General features: G+C 36.0%; 1 protein-coding gene across 1 annotated transcript; it reads right to left on the bottom strand.

The window, feature by feature from the left end:
- Positions 1–5,267: 5,267 nt before the first annotated feature.
- LOC103038276 (glutathione S-transferase P) lies at positions 5,268–17,816 on the bottom strand. The gene is made up of 7 exons (XM_007253626.3): positions 17,650–17,816; positions 15,540–15,575; positions 11,276–11,382; positions 9,365–9,452; positions 8,697–8,800; positions 8,278–8,379; positions 5,268–5,685 (listed from the first exon to the last, which is right to left on the bottom strand). Coding segments are annotated over exons 1-7 (627 nt in total). The 5' UTR covers positions 17,651–17,816; the 3' UTR covers positions 5,268–5,496.
- Positions 17,817–19,804: the final 1,988 nt, after the last annotated feature.

The raw sequence follows: 19,804 nt of genomic DNA, 5'->3' as shown, positions 1-19,804 counted from the left end.
GGCCATTCTAACACATCAATATGTTTTATTATACTACCATTCCACTGTAGTTCTGGCTTTATGTTTAGGGTCATTGTCCTGTTGGAAGGTGAACCTTCGCCCCAGTCTTGAGTCTTTTGCAGACAACAGGTTTTCTTCCAAAATTGCCATGTATTTAGCTGCATCCATCTTCCCATCAACTCTGACCAACTTCCCTGTCTCTGCTGAAGAAAAGCAGCCCCAGAGCATGATGCTGCCACCACCATGTTTCACAGTGGGGATGGTGTGTTCAGAGTGGATTGCAGTGTAAATTTTGGCCAAAAAGTAAAATTTTGGTCTCACCAAAGCACCTTGTTCCACATGTTAGCTGTGTCCCCAACATGGCTTCTGGTAAACTGCAAACAGGACTTTTTATGTTTTTCTTTTAAAAAGGGTTTTCTTCTTGCCACTCTTCCATAAAGACCACATTTGTGCCGTGCACGACTATTAGCTGTCCTGTGCACACATTCCCCACCTGAGCTGTGAATCTCTGCATTTCATCCAGAGTCACCATGAGCCTCTTGACTGTGTGCTCTTCTTTTTCGCTGCTCTTCTTTGTCGGGCTGTAAGTTTAGGTGGACAGCCTTGTCTTGGTAGGTTTACAGTTCCATACTCTTTCCATTTCTGGATAATGTATTAAACAGAACTCAGTGAGATGTTCAAAGCTTGGGAAATCTTTTTATAGCCTAAGCCTGCTTTAAACTTTAAACTCCACAACCTTATTCCTGACCTGTCTGGTGAGTTCTTTGGACTTCAGGATGCTGTTTATCTTCCAATATTCTTTTAACCAACCTCTGAGGCCGTCACAGAGCAGCTGTATTTGAACTGAGACTAGATTACACAAGGGTGGACTCTTTTTAGTCATTAGCAATCATCAAGCAATACGTTTGCACACCATACTTTTCTGTTTTTTGTTAAAAAATAGTTTTTTTGTTGGTCTTTCACATTAAATTCCAATGAAATATATTAGTGTTTGTGGTTGTAATGTGACAAAATATGGAAAAGATTAAGGAATATGAATACTTTAGCAAGACGCTGTATCTGTACTTTACTGGAGAACTATGTTTTTCTCCTGCTTCCAGTTTTACTTCATGATACTAATTCCTGTTTCATGAAATATTGGCATTTATACTTGACCATGTTCTCTCTGGGTGGGCAGTTGCCTCGCTCTGCTCTACTCATTATTCCTGTTGTGACACTGTCCAGCACAGGCGTCTGTTAGCTGATGTATCAGAGCTGGGCTGCTGCTCTTTCCTCAAGTGAGTTAATGGGTCTGACATTACATGTATTGCAGGAGGCATGTGCTATTCTTCACCGCCTTAGTATCAGGGGTATTACTAGTGATGAGGAAGTGCATATGAATGGGGAATGGGCAGCAGTACTGCTGTTTACTGTAGAAAACCTGGAACAATTTCAGACAGACGAGAGAGTTTTAGGAATGAATGTGGGAGAAATTTGAGTCCATTAAAACGATTATGTAAAATAGAGCAGCAGGGGGCGGCAGAGTCACTTATTTTTCTTTCTTTTGCAGATTTGCTGTATTATCAGAATCCAGACAACAGACAACACTTTTTTTGTGTTGGACAAACTAAAAAAAGGGTTTATTATGGTCCAAAATTTCTAATAAAACAGGTGAAACAGGTTAAGGTTGTAACAGGTTGATAGTAACCCATGGGCCAAGGGATTTCTGACGATAAACATTGTGTAGAAAGCTCTTAATGTCAGAGACCTTTTAATAATAATAAAAAATACTCAATACTTAATTTTATTGATTACAATACTTTTTGCACCTTACACTCAGTTTAGAGCAAAAACTGGATCCTGCTTAAAATGATGTGTGTCAATGCTTTCAGTCTTTCGGTCAAATGTTTAGGGGCCATTCCACTGAATGGGTGTCATTTCTGTCCCCAGGATATTTTAAAATACTTTAAAATACATTTTATTATTAAGCATAGTGTATTGTACATTGACCTAATTGCAAAAGTAAGATATGTATTTAAAACATTAAAAAAAAAAACTATTTAGAACACTGAAAAAAAAACATTTGTTACCTGTCTCCACTCTCTAACTATAAACTTTACCATGAAATATTTACTGCAATAATTACTGCTTTGAAAATAGTTTTTCATAGTAAATCCATAATATTTAAGTTAAAATATACATTTTAGTTATGTCCCTGGGTTTTACTCAGTCCGGTTACCGTAACACATTACCCCATCTGAAACAACTGAAACATTCTACAAGTCACATCTACAACAGGAAGTGACATCAGCTGGTTCTTCTGTAGATCATGGGAAGAACAAAATTAAGTTCCATCATTAGTTTTTTTGTATATTTGATCTTATTGTAACGATTTAATCGAGGAGCTCAATCTCAACACTCACCTAAATTAATTCTTAGATCTTATTTGACTATTTTTAAAATAAAAAAATTGGGTAAATCACTAGATGTGCTCATACTATTAGCACAGCCACCATTTAGCTATTTTTCATGTTTTTGCTAATTCTATGCTAAAAACTCATTCCTGTTACTTAAAACATAAAAAGTAACAGGAGTCAGTGCCAGTAACAGGAATGAGTGCCATTAACAGGAGTGATTTCTTGGTCATAAATCTAAATTATTTTAACATGCAGATAAACATTTCTTTAAAATAAATACTTTAAACATGCTTTTTAAATATCACATGTGTATTGTAATCATCTTTGGCTTAGAAACCTTGTAAAACATTAAGTAAATCTGCCTCAGTTTGACCAGTACATGTTTTGAATTGTTAAATATGTGTTAAAAGATTCAGAGTTGAAAAAAGCTAAAAAAAAAAATAATAATAATAATAATAAATACAAAATAATAATAACAATAATAAAAATAAGTTTAATTTGGAAGAGTTACAACAAGCAAATGGCACCATTCAGTGGAATGGCCTCTAACAGAATCAAGAAGATGCTGTATGTGTTTCAGCCAATGGAAGAGCGAATAATTCAATGACTGATTTGGGCTCCCAGGGACAAATTAAGGATTTAAGGGCATTACAAAAAGGATCTTTATTAAAAAAAAAAAAAAAAATGCCGCAATCAGACCACTTCCTTTACAAATTGCACTTAAATGTGCTCTGAAAATATTTTTTTTTACAACTTTCATTTGTTATGTTTTTTTTTCTATTGCTATATGTAAATGCAGAACTTTTAATATATACCAAATTACCATTAGCTATTGTTTGTTTAACTCTGCTCCGGAGCAGCACGGGCTGGTCAGTGGATCTGCAGAGATTTTTGATGAAAGGAAGAGTTCCCCTTATTATGAGGCTCAAACCTTTGTCCTTAAATTAGGTCACAGCTTCAGTTTTTCGTCCTGATTGGTCAACTGTGAGGAATGTTGGAAGAGAAAATGCCAGATATGTCAAAGGCAGTCAACTGCTGTAAAGCTCTCTTTATTTAGACCATGAATAGTTTGGTTTGTGTTGGAACAGAACCAAATCCTTTCTTGTTGAGTCTGGTCCAGATCTGGTTCTTAAAGTGGAAGTTTCCAAAGTATATTTAGAGAATGTTCCTTGCATGCAGAGGCTCATTAAAATACTATAAGGCACCATATTTTATAGACAATAAATAACTATATATTTATTAATCATTTTATTTGAGGTCTGAAAGCTCTGCATCTTTTTTGTCATTCTAGCCATTTTTCGTTTTCTGCAAATAAATGCTCTAAATTACAATATTTTTATTTGGAATTTATTAGAGAAACCGATTCAGAAACTGAAATAATCTACATACATAATTCTTTGATCCATTTATTCCCTAAAGCAGTGTTTTTCTTTTGTAGATCACTTTTGTGAGTGAGTGAAGTAATGCTAAAGAAATGGTTATTTTCTCCTACAGAAAATAAAATTCAATAGAGGGTTAATAAAACCTCTGATTTCTCCAAAAAGGTAAATATGTTAGATATATGGTTGTTTGTTGGAAGGGCTCTTATACTATCAGCACTAAAGCAGCTCAGTTTTTGTTCATACAGCCCGGGGGGTTTAAGCTTATGACAGTCATATGACTGTGGTGGACATGAGAGCCTCACACATCTCTCGTGTGTGTGTGTGTGTGTGTGTGTGTGTGTGTGTTAGTTAGTTAGTTCATTGTTAGAGGCCTTAATACAGGGGTGTCCAAACTACGGCTTGCGGGCCATTTGAGGAGAGGGTGCGCATTTCTAGCACAGAAAAAGGGCCTAAAAAGAGTCTAAAAGTTGCCATAATTAAGGAGTTTAATATTGAGAGACATCATGAAATGAAACATCAATTTGAAAAATCTTAGTTTACACAACACTGTCAAAGATAAAGATAGTAAGTCAAGTAAAATGTTGTGTAAATGAAATAATCAGGAAAAATGTATTATTTAAAGTGGTATATTTCATTATTTGTTTTATTACAGAGTGTGGCCCGGGACTTTATTTTAAATTTATTTCTCCTTCTGGCCCCCAACAAAAAAAGTTTGGACACCCCTGCCTTAATAGTTTTAAACTACTAACTACTAAGCCTTTAATTTGTATGCATGTATTTATGACAGAAGTCATGGGATAGCAGCATGTAAATTGATCTTAAAGTGTCACTTTAAGGGGCATCTTGGGAATATCCACACCTGTATCACACACCTAATTAATACAGATTTAAATAGTGATACTCAACTGTAATCGTCCCAAAGTTTGTGCATTTACACTGGTCAATTATTTGGGTTCATAATCTGTGTTCATACAGTTATGAAAATCCTTAAGAAGACATGAAATCTAAATATAGAAATTTCCAGGACTGGAAAAGTTTTGGAATAAAAAAAAAGAATATATATAATTATGTACAAATATACAAATCTTTGTGTTTCCTTTTATCGATGTAGAAAATCTATTTTGAGCTAACAAATACATCAGCACAGAATTAATTTAGTAATTTAGCCCTACACTATGGAGCTCTCAGAATCTGACATTTTATTATTAAAGATTGTGTGTCAAGTTCATTTTAGGCCTACTATAAATCAATTTTGATTATAGTTTTAGTTGATTTTTGGTTTTATTTTCCATGTTTGCACTGATATTTAAAAAATAGTCATCAAAATGTGCCTTGAAGGCATTGAAAATTCATAAAAAAAAAACATTGGAAATTTATTGTTTAAAAAAAAAAAAAAGCATATGAACCCTGTATAATTTTTAATTTATTATTCCTTATTAATGAAACACCAGGACTGATAGAAGAAGAAAAAAAGTAAACTACACAAGCCTTACATTGTCTTTTTATTTTTTATTTTTTTTTTTACATACACAAGTCTTACATCTTAGTCCAAAATAATATCAAACCGTGTTTAAACCTTACAAAAAGAAAAAAAAAAGAAAAAAATACCCACTGAGTGGAATGCTTCACTAATCAATATGAAAGTCATATTTGAGGGACGGTTAGGTTTAATGGCTTCAGAGCGGATAGTGCACATCCCTTTAGCTGCTGCAGCAGAATCACTGCTTGCCGTTGCCGTTGATGGGAAGTTTCTTGTAGTCCTCAGAGTCCAGGAAAGCCTTGATCTTGGGACGGGCGGACAGTGTATCCACGAAGCTCTTAAGAGCAGGGAGAGAGTCCAGGCAAGTGGGGCTCAGCACCAGGTGGTTCAGCAACACCTCAAACAGGCTGTAGTCTGCGAAGGAGATCTGTAGGCAGAGACACAACATCAATATAAACTTATTTAATATTAATATAATTTTATAATATTGTTCTTTTACTGCTAATTTGTTCTGAAACTCTGCACCTTTTCTACTGTACCTAATCAGTACCTAAATTCACAAGCTGAAAAAGTTATGGTTCATAGTAATCTGCTATATTGTGTCAATCTTGTTTGCTAATAGCTGCTGTAAAAGCATGAGGCCAACATATTAGCTAGAATGTAAGGTTACATATAGCAAAGCTTGTACTAAGCCTCATTCAAACGGCAGGTAAAAGCGCTGAAACTTTTTTTTTACCCAGATTCGACTATTATGTTTAGTTGTTTCTCTTACATTATCTCTATTTGCTGATCCCATTTCTCTTTTGTACCCCTACCTCTTGTTTTTCAAGTGTAACCCTTCCCCTTGGAACAGATTTAAATACGAGTTGAAATCATCCCCCTTGCCATCAGCTGCCGGGGCCCTGAGAGAGCACAATTGACATTGCTCTCTCTGGGCAGGTAGATGGTGCTCTCTAACCACATCACTCCAAAGGGTGATGCTATCAATCAGCACAAGGCCGTGTCTGTGAGCTGATGTATCACCGTGCGTCCACACCGAAAGCGACGCGAGCGACAAAGCAGCCGTAAGTCATTCATTTTCAATGAGAGCGAGTGACACTGGGCGACAGGCAGCGACGCGGCGCGACGCGAAGCGGGCGGTTTGAGCGACGCGAGAGAGTTGACCAGAACTTAACTTTATGCAAATGAGCAGCGACGCGCGGCGGCGACTACCAATCAGAAACAGATTCTCATATGTCCGGCCTGAAATCGCTGCTCTGATTTTCGGTTCCTACTGAAGATTTATTCCGCCAGCAAAACGGAGAGTGGGAACAGAACTGAACTGAGCTGATCTGAGGTAAAATACTCCACTACACCAGCAGCTACCCCACTATACTACTATCCTTACAGAATTACCTTTTTTAATAGAAAACTATATATTAAACTGAGGAAATTATTTATAAATTAACAGAACGATTTATGACAACTAAGGGAATATTTTTTTAAATTAACAGAACCTTTTATTGAAACAAAGGGAATTATTTATTAAAGTTAACATAATGATTTATTACAACTGAAGAAAGTAATTAATACATTTAACGTAACAATTTGTTCAAACTGAGGTATGGAATTTGAAACGATTTAGGTAAAACTGAGGGAATTATTCATTACATTTTACAGAAAGATTTATTAAAACTGAGGGAATTATTTATTAAATTAAGAGAAAGACTTTATTAAATCAAGAGGATGATTTAATATATTTAAGTAAACATTAATTACAAGAATTTATTTAATACATTAAGTTAACAATATTTGAAATTATGGACAAATTAAGAGAATGATTTACTACATTAAGGAAAATAATGTATTATATTTAAGTAAACCCATTTATTGTAATATGAGATAATTATGTTAAATAATTGTACTTAAAAATAGTTATAAAAGTTTTTAATGTTTAGGAATTGTGTAGAGAGGCTGAACCCTTGTTTCTGTACGTGCCGTATTTGGAAAACGCCCACCAGCGACAGCTCGTTCTGAGTGAGACACGCCCCCAAGCGACTTATCGCCTGTTTGACAGGCGACACAGAGCGATTTTATCGCGTTCGGTGTGAACGTACAGTCAGAACCGAGTCGGTGCGCTGTGATGCTACTCAGCAATGCTGTATCAGCAGCAGCTGAAAAAGAGGTGGTGGCTGATTGCACATGTATCAGAGGAGGCATGTGCTAGTCTTCACCCTCCTGGTGTGTTGGGGCATTACTAGTGATGGGGTAGTCCTAATGAGTCAGTTAGGTAATTGGCCTCATAAATTGGGGAGAAAATGGTAAAAAATTTGGAAAAAAAAAAAAAAAAATCCCCCCCCCCTAAGAATTGGGCCAACTCTTTAAGAACCCGATACAGATATAGATATAGCAGTAAAGCGCTGAAGTTCAGTAACCTAGCTGCTGCTTAACTGGTTATCTTTTATCTTTAGGGCATTGTACATCTTCAGAAAGGGGGTAGGTGGTGCAGAAATTAATTATTTTTGTCCCTTATTTAATTCCTCTGTGATGAGGAGCTGAAATGAGCTTTTATTTTATTTTATTTTTCCATTTAAATGCTGCCGCCTCTGCTGTCTGTTACCCCATTTAAGGAGGAACAAAAAAATTAGCTAGCTAGCGAGTTTTTTTGTATGCTTGTTATGAAGAAAGTGACCATAAAACACTGAAACTACAGATTAAAATGGTAATATAGTGTTTTTCGTAATTTTCAAGGAAAAATATGTGGGTTTCTTTGGTCGCCATCTTGCCAGTTATTCTTTATTCCTCTGTTTTGAGTGTGTCTCTGAAAAATCTCAGTTTGAAGGGTCATGTATCCATAACACTTCCTCCAATCTACCCCTCCAGCCTAACAAGAATCAGGACATCCTTTCACAAATAAAGCAAATCTGTTTTGGATCGGGGCTCTTTTACCTGCAGTCTGGATGACGCACCCTAGGTACACCAGTAAAACTTAGAGGAGAAATAAAACAAAACTGTTCAGGAGTCGTTACATTTAACGTACCGAGTCTCCAACGAGGAAGCCACTTTTGTTCTTGGCCAGAACAGCCTCAAACTTGCACAGGTGGTTGGGCAGGTCCTTGATGTATGCGTCTTTTCCAGTCTCCTTAAAAAAGAACAAAAGCAGTAAACGGTGTAAGTAACTGTAGATTGAGTTAAAGTCTGTAATGCTCAAATTTTAACTCTTTTTATTAGGGCTGCCCTTACAACTGACATTGTAAAATGTTTTTTTTTTTTGTTAATTTTATCAAGCTATAATTCTAAAAAGCACAGGAATGCTTGGTTTCTTTTGGTTACCCATTAATATGCCTTAGCATGCTGGTGCTGTAAATTAGTTATTTATATTTTAGAAAGAGGGGGGACTCTTTTCTGTTCGGCACAATGAAGCAAAGTGAGCATCCCTAGACAAAATACATGACTCACATATTCCTGGTAGATCATATTCAAGTATTTGGTGCGAAGATCTTCAACTCCATCGTTGAACATGTCGATCTGAGCAGCTTCACAGTCATTCTTTCCGTAAGCCCCTGAGAACAGAAGTGAGAATAAGCTCATTTAAAGACCACATCTTGATTCATTACCCTGGAAAAGCACAGTACAATATAACTTCATTAACCTGCTATGTAAAATGTTACAGGAGAGAGATAAAACCTTCTTAACTTTCAATGGAACTCAACGTAAAACCAGTTTATTTCAGGTAGTTTTGGAGACATTCTATTGGTCCATACATCAAGAAAGTTTAACACAGTATAAGGGACAGTTGGTTTGTTGAAATGATGTAGTAATCTAAAAATTTACACAAATGGAGATACTGGTTTTTCATTGGAAAAAGACTATATACATTCTGGGCACAGATGAAATTTAGCCTCTGCCTAAAACCCATTCATGCAGTGAACACACAAATACACATACTAGTGAGTACACACAAGAGTAGCAAGTAAACATTAGCTTAAATGTGTAGTCCATTGTGGAGACACTGATATCTTATTTTCACTTACTAAATCAATACATGTTATCTGATCAGGGTGCCCAAATCTAACAATATTTTTTTTACTGACAATGATGTGTGTGTATATAGAACAGATAATTACCGTGTTTGCGACCCAGATGCCTCAAGAAGGTATTGGACTGAAACAAAGTCAGGCCACCATCCTCAAATTTGGGCAGCTGACCAAAGACCTACAGAAACAATAAAGAAAAGAAGTTGGTTTATGTAAAGGATCACATACAGCAGATCACACTCTTGTATATGACTGTCAATTTTAGTATTGATGCAATTCAGAATATTGTAGTCAGGGATAGACACAACACACCAAAAAATGTACCTTGGTCACTAAACTAAATAATCTTATGCCCAAAATTAGGATGCAGTATTGTGAATTCGGGGCAATGTTGATAATAGCAGACCTCAAAAAATAGAGACGCATCTTTGACAGCAGGTGCAGCTAACAGGCAGGAGAAACCACCACCACAGTCACCACCCAGTTGCGCTAGCATTAGCGGTAGCTACTAGGGCTGCAACGAATTATTATTTTGGTAGTCAACTAATCTGATGATTATTTTTTTGATTAATCGATTAGTCAATGATTATTTATGCTATGTTCTCTCTAAAATCTCTAAAAACAATAGAAACAGCTGAAAATGAGATTTAAAAGGCATTTAAATGTCTAGATGTAGTTTAAATGTGGAAAGTACTGATATTTAATGATTAAATATGTAATCTGTTGAGTTTGGGCACTTTTGGAGACGAAGACCATTACACTTCTGTCCCCAGCACTCTGTGTAATGCAGTACTGTTACAAATTAACGATTAGTCGACAATATCGACTAATCGTTGCAGCCCTAATAGCTACAGTTAACAACTTCCTACATTTCCTACAAAATCTGCACAAAGAAGCATCTTTAAAACAGGCTGACGCTTGGACAACCAAACCAATGCACTAAAGACAATGTCCACACCTGGGAGGGATTAAAATTAGACTTTAGGAGGAATACAACTAATGTAGTATCAGAGACCCATATATAATATTATATAAGACCTTTCTTAATCCTGTTCTGAGGCTCACTGCTCTGCACAGTTCCTGCTTGAACACAACCCCTGCAGATCAGTAATGAACTGATTAATTAGAACAGGTGAGTTGGGAGCAATGAAAACCCTATTAGTGCAGGACAATGGGCCTCCAGGGCCAGGGTTTGAGAAATATTACACAATAAATTGCATTACATTATACATTTTGGCTGGTAACCACTGTAGCAATCTATCAACCCTGGTATCAGAGCGCTGCTATATAGAGTGCTGGCAGGTAGTTTAAAAATGAAGATATGAGCGCTACAGGGTTAGGATCTAATTTAGCAATCTGACTTTTGTGGTCTTGATGTGGCTTTGAATTCATGGAGTTCTGGCAACATTCTGGGTGATATATTGTGGCATGTTGAGGACTCTAAACAGTAGCCATAGTTAATCCGGTGTGTGTTAGCCAGGGGTGTGGGAAGATTTTTTTTTTTTAATGTGGAGGGGACACACTTGACTTTATGGATGCATTTTAATTTTTAATTTGTGAATACCCTATGATTTTAAGAATACTCTACTCTTACTTAAAGTCAATAAGTCAAAGCTTATGCCTAACATTTCATTGTTTAGCATTGGTTAACATATGTTCAACATGGCCTAGGGTTCATTTTGAAGGCATATAAGAAAAATTGTAAAAGTTTTTAGCAAAGCCTGGACATTGTGAGATGGCAATGGGGCTGACGTGACCTCCTCCAGACGACAACCTGGGGGAGACTTTCAGTGGTACGTGTATTCTCCAGTTGATCATATGGAATATTTTTTTTTCACAAAGCAATAGAAACAGTGCTGGATGAGTTAATATTCTATGTTAAATGTGTGTGGTCCAAAGAAATGATTACGAAATGGCAGGAGCACCCAAGGTGTATACATTACGTATAGTTTAATCATTAGAGCTTTATAGTCCTATTGAATCTGTACATGAAAAACTCACGCAGGTTTTCTTCAGGTCTCCCTTCATCCAGTCCTCGAAGGACACAACAATCTCCTTCCACTCCTGCCCCTGATCAGCCAGCATGATCCGCGTCGCACCACATCGCCCTGTCACAACACAGGACACCAGAACATTAAGTCAGAAGGATATTACTGTGGCCAGTGCACACTTAGAGCACTAAATCCTAAAGAGGTGATTAATAACTGTTTAGATATACAGCTCTGGAAACAATTAAGAGACCACTTCAGTTTCTGAATCAGTTTATCTGATTTTGCTATTTATAGGTTTATGTTTGAGTAAAATAAACATTGTTGTTTTATTCTATAAATTACAGACAACATTTCTCCCAAATTCCAAAAAAATACATTGTCATTTAGAGCATTTATTTACAGAAAATGAGAAATGGCTGAAACAACAAAAAAAAAAAAAAAGCCAAAAATATGCGATATTAGCTGGAATAATTATTTTTAAGCACAGTTTTCATGCATCTGTGCACCATGCATTTCATGCATTTCACGCACCATGTGGCCTCGGTTGCTCGATCCTGCCGCTTCGCGCTTTATAACATCAGGAAAATTAGACAGTTTCTGACGCAACAGGCCACCCAACTCCTGGTACAAGCAGTCGTCATCTCACACCTCGACTACTGTGATGCCCTGCTAACTGGCCTCCCGGCCTGCGTAGTAAAACCACTCCAAATGATCCAGAATGCAGCAGCACGTCTGGTCTTCAACCAGCCAAAACGGGCACATGTCACCCCGCTGCTCATTGAGCTCCACTGGCTACCGGTTGCTGCTCGCATCAAATTCAAAACTCTTACAATCGCCTACAGGGTGATGACAGAACAGCTCCTTCCTACCTGCACTCACTACTGAAGGCTTACGCTACCTCCCGGCCGCTGCGCTCCTCCAATGAACGTCGCCTCGCTTTGCCAAACACTCACACAAAGCAATCCAGACTGTTCTCATACAGAGTTCCCCAATGGTGGAACAAACTACCTTCCACTACCAGATCAGGAGAATCTCTCGCTATCTTTAATAAACTCCTGAAGACAGAGCTCTTCAAAGAGCACTTACTCTCCTAACACCTCTAACACACTAACTACTTCTAACCCCATTTCCTTCTTCCCCTCCTTCACTTCTCTATCCCTTTATTTCCCTTCGACCTCCTTTAAGCCCTATCTAAAAATGGGTTATCTAAATTCCTATTACTTTTGTACTTCATTATTGTAAGTCGCTTTGGACAAAAGCGTCTGCCAAATGAAATGTAATGTAATGTAATGTAATGCATCTTGGCATGTTATCCTCCACCAGTCTTACACACTGCTTTTGGATACATTTATCCCACTCCTGGTGCCAAAATTCAAGCAGTTCAGCTTAGTTTGATGGATGTGCTCATTCCTCTTCCTCTTGATTATATTCCAAAGGTTTTCAATTTGGTAAAATCAAAGAAACTTATCATTTTAAGTGGTCTCTTATTTTTTCCAGAGTTGTCTGTAGAAGCTTTTAATTTATGCTTTGAATAGTTCACTACACAGGATCTTCTCTTTTCACACAAAAGTTTATTGTATTTTCTTATACATCTGTACAGACACACACACACACACAGTTACACACCTTCAGACATTTAACATTTTAGGCTTAAGATGTCCAAATATACTCTAATGTTTAATCATTTCAACAAGGGTTTTAGAGATACGTAATATAAACATTAATTAATTAACTGAATAAAATAAGTGTTTTAGACTACCGGTAATTTTAGACAAATGGTTTCAGATCTGGCTCATTAAATCTCTACTGTATGAATTCTCAAATCTATATAAAAGTACAAATTCTTACTTAAAGGAGCCTAAATTTAAGAAAACCCCAAAAACAGATGCCTTGACAGATATATGTCAGATATTGTGTATTTTGATGATTTATGGTTGTGTGGACTAAGTTACAACATCAACAACACACTGCTAAATAAACACAGCTAGATATCATTTACACATGCCAACATGAGGACATGACAGACATGTATTAAATCAATGTCCAAAGAAAACAGAAAGAGTATGAAAATAATCCTTTTTACATATCCATTACCTTTAAATGCAAATAAATGGCAGTGTCCACTGTACCCAGTGGCAGTTTATCTATTGTTTATCCAAGTGTCAACATGACAATAATTCAATAATTCTTTTCTTTTCTTAATATTACATAAAATCTGTTTTCAATTTCTAATAAAAATCAGTTTCTTAAAAAAATGCAATTATTACTACTGTAATTTCTACAAACAAGTAATTGCAATTTTCCACATTTTATATTTCACTATAGTAAGAAGACATGTGATTAGATAAATGTTTGCCATTTCATACACAGTGTTCAGTTAGTTTTAAATATTTTTAATTTTGTAGATAAAATCGGGGGAAAAGTTATTTTGACATACATGGCCACACCACACAGTAAGGGGTTAAAAGAACATAAATACTTTAGCTATTACAGATAATACTGAAAATGTCTGTGTGATTGTTGATTTAGCTCACACTGTGAAAGCATTGTAATAAATATCCTAAAATAAATAAACTCTTTACATCTGTCAGTTTATGGTTATTGGCATTTGCATAATCTATTAGTGCATCTGAGAAAATGCAAAAATGTGTTTTTGGATTTGCATATTTCACAAATGCTGAGGAGAGCCTTGGTCTGTGAATCTGCAGGGATTTATATGATAAGAGTGTTACTCAGTAACACATCCCATAAAAATAAAATAAAATACAGCCAACCTTTGTCTCTAAATTAGGTCACAGTTTTAAAACTGAGGCCTGATTGGTCAACTGTGGGGAATGTCTGAAGGGACGATGCCAGATCTGTCCGGGACATTGATGTGCTGTAAAGCTCTTATTTAGACAATGAATTGGCTGCTTTACTTTTGGAACAGAGTCAATTCCTAGTCCAGTCTTCCAACATTTAATATTTCATACATACGATCTGAGGAAAGCCAGATCATGTCATTTCATACAGATTAATAATGTTGTAGTTGTTTAAACATTAAAACAATCTATACTATGATAAACTGTGATTTTTTTTGTGTAATTGTTTTTATTTATATGCAGTTTATAAACTTGCTGTCCAATGAAAAACAAGCATCTCCATTTGACAATTTTTCATTTACTACATAATTAGAGCAGACATACTGTCCATTAAACTGTGCCATAATTTCTTGATGAACTGACCAATAGAAATACTTCAAAATTACCTGAAATAAATTCTTTTTACTTTAACTTCAATTGAAAGTTTTTTTTTCTCTCTGACTTGCTGTTTTGGAGATACTTATTTTTCATTGGACTTTTTTATATAACTAATTGTTTAAGGGTCATATGTCCACTTCTACTATCTTATGGCTGTTACATTTACAGTGTTTGATTAAGGACTGTATCCATAATAGAGGTGGGAAAAAATATCAATATTGCGATATGTCGTGTCGTTACATATTTTTTATTTGTGATACTTGGTGTCAAATATAGATATGTTTATTGAAACAGATGTGCACTAAACTAAATATATGACTCTTCCTACAATTGAACCTACTAAAGTTACTGCTTCATTACTCAATCTGATGGTGCTAATCTAATAAACAGGGTAAGACTGTGGTGAAAAATATTGGTTGTATAATTCTGTAAAACTGAAACACCAATACATTGATAATTCCTGTTTTTTGCTTATATGGGAGTATTTAATCCTCCTCAGTAACATAGATTGAAGTATCATAGAGAATTGTCTTGTGATATATTGAGTATCACAGAATCACAGTATTGTGATCTCATTGTTATCATGGGGCAATGTATTGTGATAATATTGCATTGTGTGATGCTCTGCGATTGACACCCCTAGTATCTATATTGGCACATATCTAAATCATGTTACACAGAAAGGTAAATGTAGAGTTAAGAATCCTTGCACCAATATTCAAACCTTTCCACAATGGGCCGAAGCAGCTGCAGGTTTTCATTTTAAATAACAAACCAGCAGCTCACCTGATTCCACTGTTTAATTAGTTAATCAGTCTTTACACAGCTGATCACATGAGCTTCTGCTTGGCTGGAATAAAAACCTGCAGTCACACAGACTCAGCATGGACAGGTTCTACACCCTGCCCTACAGTCATATTTACTATCACCACTAAGTCATCTGACCAGCATGACCTATAAGACCTTTTGTTCATACAGCCCAGGAGGGCAGGGATTAGTCACATGACTGTGGTGGAGATTAGGGTTCTCACATACCTCTCACAGCGAAGTAAGTGATGGTGTAGGGAGCCACTGCAGAAAGAGAGAGAGCAAAACAAGTCAGATACACCTGATACATTCTAAACCTATTCATATACTCATATTCTCATATAAAGCAGCATCCATTTACATTTTTTACTTGACACAGGGCATAATCTGAGTATGGTAGTGATTCTTTACATTGTGTATATACAGCTCTGTACAAAAGTAAAAGACCACTTAAAAATGATTAGTTTCTCTGATTTTACTCAATTGAAAAACTCTGGAATATAATCAAGAGGATGAGGGATGTCACAAGCCATCAAACCAAACTGAACTGCTTGTATTTTTCCACCAGGAGTGGCATAAAGTTATCCAAAAGCAGTGTGCAAGACTGGTGGAGGAGAACATGACAAAATGCATGAAAGCTGTGATTAAAAACCAGGGTTAATCCACCAAATATTGATTTCTGAACTCATATGAACTTTGCATTATTTGAGGTCTGAAAGCTCTGATTATTTTTTGTTATTTCAGCCATTTCTCATTTTCTGCAAATAAATGCACTAAATTACAATATTTTTATTTAGAATTTGGGAGAAATGTCCGTAGTTTATAGAATAAAACAACAAGATTCATTTTACTCAAACATAAACCTTTTTTGAGATTTTTTTTTTTAAAGAGGCCTGACCTGAGAGTGCTATTGCTAACGCCTGATAATGTATGTCAATGAGAATAACCCTTTTAATTCTATTAAGAACTAAAAGTGTGTCTTATTTGGGCTGTTCTTTTTTCAGTGTTTGCTCAGTAATTTTTCTGTGTCTTCATGAGGTAGAGTCATCTCATCTCATTATATCAAATCATTGCTATCCAATAAATAAATAAATAAATAATATATATATATATATATATATATATATATATATATATATATATATATATATATATATATATATATATATATATATATATATATGCAGTTATTACCTATATTGTTTTAAAAGATTATAATAGGATTTTCATAGTTCATATTAAATGGAATAACAGAAATGCTCCATAATTGACTCCAATGACTGGAGGATTTTTACTGAAAGCTGCACCTTTGCATAGTAAACCTTGACTATCTATTACACATTATCTCGTCTAAATTAGATTACTCCAATTCTGGTTGACCTAAAACAGTCTTTCAGCACAACTCGTGTTATGCAACCTGGCTCCAAGCCAAGAGACACCTCCCCCTTCTTCCTTCCTTTCTTTGAACTTGAGTATTGAAAGTGTGCATTTCAGGTGGCCAACAATTCAAGTTGTCAAGATTTCAAGCGATACACTTTAATATTAAGTCATGCATCACCAATAATAATGCATGTTTAGCTTGTCCAGAGCTACTGCACGAAACTGAATTGGTTGGTAATTCGAACTCTACGTTCCACCTTAAATTCTGCAGCCGTACAGTAGTTCCAATGGAGCGCCTGTTTAGGGCTTATAATGAAACTCTATGGTAGCATTTAAGGTGGAACGAAGAATTCGAAAAAGACGCAACGTTTAGTCTTTTAACAGCATGCAAAGCATATAAATAAACACGTACGGTTGCTTGAATACTCTACACTATCTGGTAGCTAATCTATTCACGCATAATGCGAATTTCTTCCTTGAACTTGATTAACTTATTGAAAGTGTGCACTTTCAAGTGGACAAGTCATGTTAAAGATTTCAGGCGAAACACTTTATTAAACGAATATAAAGCCATGCATCGTCGATAATAATGCATTTCTAGCTTGTCCAGAGCTATTGCACGAAACTGAAGTTGGTCGTTAACTCGAACTTCACGTTCCACCTTAAATTCTGCAGCCGTTTCAGTAGATCTAATGGAGCGCCTGTTTAGGGCTTAGAGTGGAACCCTATGGTAGCATTTAAGGTGGAACGGAGAATTCGCAAAAAGACGCAAATTTTAGTATTTTAAAGGCATGCAAAAGCATGCAAACACATGTAGGGTTGCTTGAATAGCCTATACTTTATCTAGTAGCTAATCTATTCATGCATAATGCGAATTTCAATATACGTATCTATATGCACTAATGCACCATGCTATCTAATGCTAAATAAAGCTAGCAGAATGCAGTGAAGTACTCACTTGTCTGGAAGTATTAGGCTGGATGGTAGAGGTGAAGTTCGCGTTGGGGTCTTGAGTGGAAAGCTCGAAGCGCAGGAGAGAACTGTGGAGCTGCTTTTATAGTTAGCTTGTGACCGCCTACTGCTTCTTGCTGAGTCATGGCTGTCTGGCTAGTCTGTCTCTCTGTTATGCGCGTGTGTGTGTGTGTTTGTCAGTATGTCAGTATGTGTGGAGTTGACACGGTAACTGGCTTTCTATCGGTACAACACACCCCACCCATAGCCCAGCACAGCAAACACTAACCTAACCCTCAACACAGCAGCAGCTGCTACCTGAACACTACTACCTGTTGAATGGAGTCTATGGAGTGCCCATATCCTCTTTCACTCCTAAGGCCCACTTACCAGATAACATGCACATGCTCGGCCATCCATGGTTTTATCCTTGGTTTCCCCACATATATTAATGGAACACCCTGAGAAATGGCTAAAAAAATGCAGAGATTTGAGACCTCAAATAATGCAAAGAAAACAAGTTCATATTCCTAAAGTTCATAAAGTAGAGTTAAGAAATCAATATTTGGTGGAATAACCCTGGTTTTTAATCACATGCAACATGCAACTTGGCATGTTCTCCTCCACCAGTCTTACATACTGCTTTTGGATACCTTTACCACTCCTGGTGCAAAAATTCAAGCAGTTCAGTTTGGTTTGCTGGCTTGTGATCATCCATCTTACTCTCGATTATATTTCAAAGGCTTTCAATTTGGTCATTTTTAAGTGGTCTCTTATTTTTTTTCCAGAACTGTAGATATGACCAGACATGTATAAAATACTAAAGACCCAGACTTGAGTAAAAAATAAAAAATTAGACTTCAGTAAAAGTACCAAAATATTCAACATTTTATAGAATTAAGTTTTGCACATAGTTTATAGACCATTTCAATGAGGAAAACAATAACAAAGCTACTGCGCATGTCTGTTCCTTCGACGCTTCCGGTGGCGCTATTTTCAAGTATACAGCTGTCAAAATGAGAGCGCATATTTCGCTCCCGAACACAGAACAAACACGCTATAGTGTTAGTAAAAAGTGATCAAACCTCTTTTCCTGATCCTTTTGATAAGGATTTAAGAGGGAAGTTTTTTCTCTGATTTAAAACATTTGCCAGAGGTGACCTACCCAGATGTGATCACTATCTTGTTGAAACGGAGGCAGTGAAAGCGCACCGCAGTTTGAGCACATTTAATTACTTTCTCAGTGGAAAAGTTGGAAATATTTGTTCCTATAGTAGAGAAGGCATCACTATAGAGTATGGTGAGGTTGGAGCAAGTCAAACGCTATCCAACACGTACTCTGCATGGTTTATAGATAAGAAGGAGGGAGAAGTTGTGAGCGGACACTGTAACTGCAGGGCAGGTTAGCAGTGTGAAAAACGAAAGCAGGCGTGTTTACTATGGAGGACCAAAAATGACATAAGTATAAATAAATAAATATTGAAATAAATAAATGAATAAATAAATATATATAAGAAATGTATTTATTAATTTATTTATTTACCTATACAATTATTTGTGCATGTATTTATTTATTTATATATTTACTTATTTATTCATTTATATGTGCATTTATTTATATATTTATTCATTTCAACATTAATTAATTAATTAATTAATTTATTTATTTATATATTTATACATTTATATGTGTATTTATTTATACTTATGTCATTTTTGGTCCTCCATAGTTTACTTGTTTAAAGAACAATTTGACCTGATTTTCAATGTTTGTGACTCTCAGATTAGGTAAAGTTTGCATTCATGTTAAATTAAAAAGTTACGTCCACTGTTTTGAACGCTGTTTACCGCTAAACGGAAGTGTTCTAGGAACAGCTACGTCACTTCCTACGCTCATGAATATTCCTCTGAAACGGTCTATAGTAAAATGTTGTAGTGAAGTACTGAGAGTAAAAGTACAGTACTGTGTTTTTAGTGTAGTTATTACAGAAGGCAGTGGAAAGTTATCAGTGCTAAAGGCAGAATGGTAGCAGCCAGGTCTTCTCATAAGATCAGCTTGATTCACTTAATGATGAGCAGCTTCATCAAACCCGGTGACAGTGCACAGCATCTACCGCCCTTGTTTTTTTTTTGGATTCAAAATTATTCCAAACATTTTTTTT

This window comes from Astyanax mexicanus, chromosome 2 (genome assembly GCF_023375975.1).
Source record: "Astyanax mexicanus isolate ESR-SI-001 chromosome 2, AstMex3_surface, whole genome shotgun sequence".
Lineage (NCBI taxonomy): Eukaryota > Metazoa > Chordata > Actinopteri > Characiformes > Acestrorhamphidae > Astyanax > Astyanax mexicanus.
This window is presented reverse-complemented; position numbering and strand designations above follow the sequence as displayed.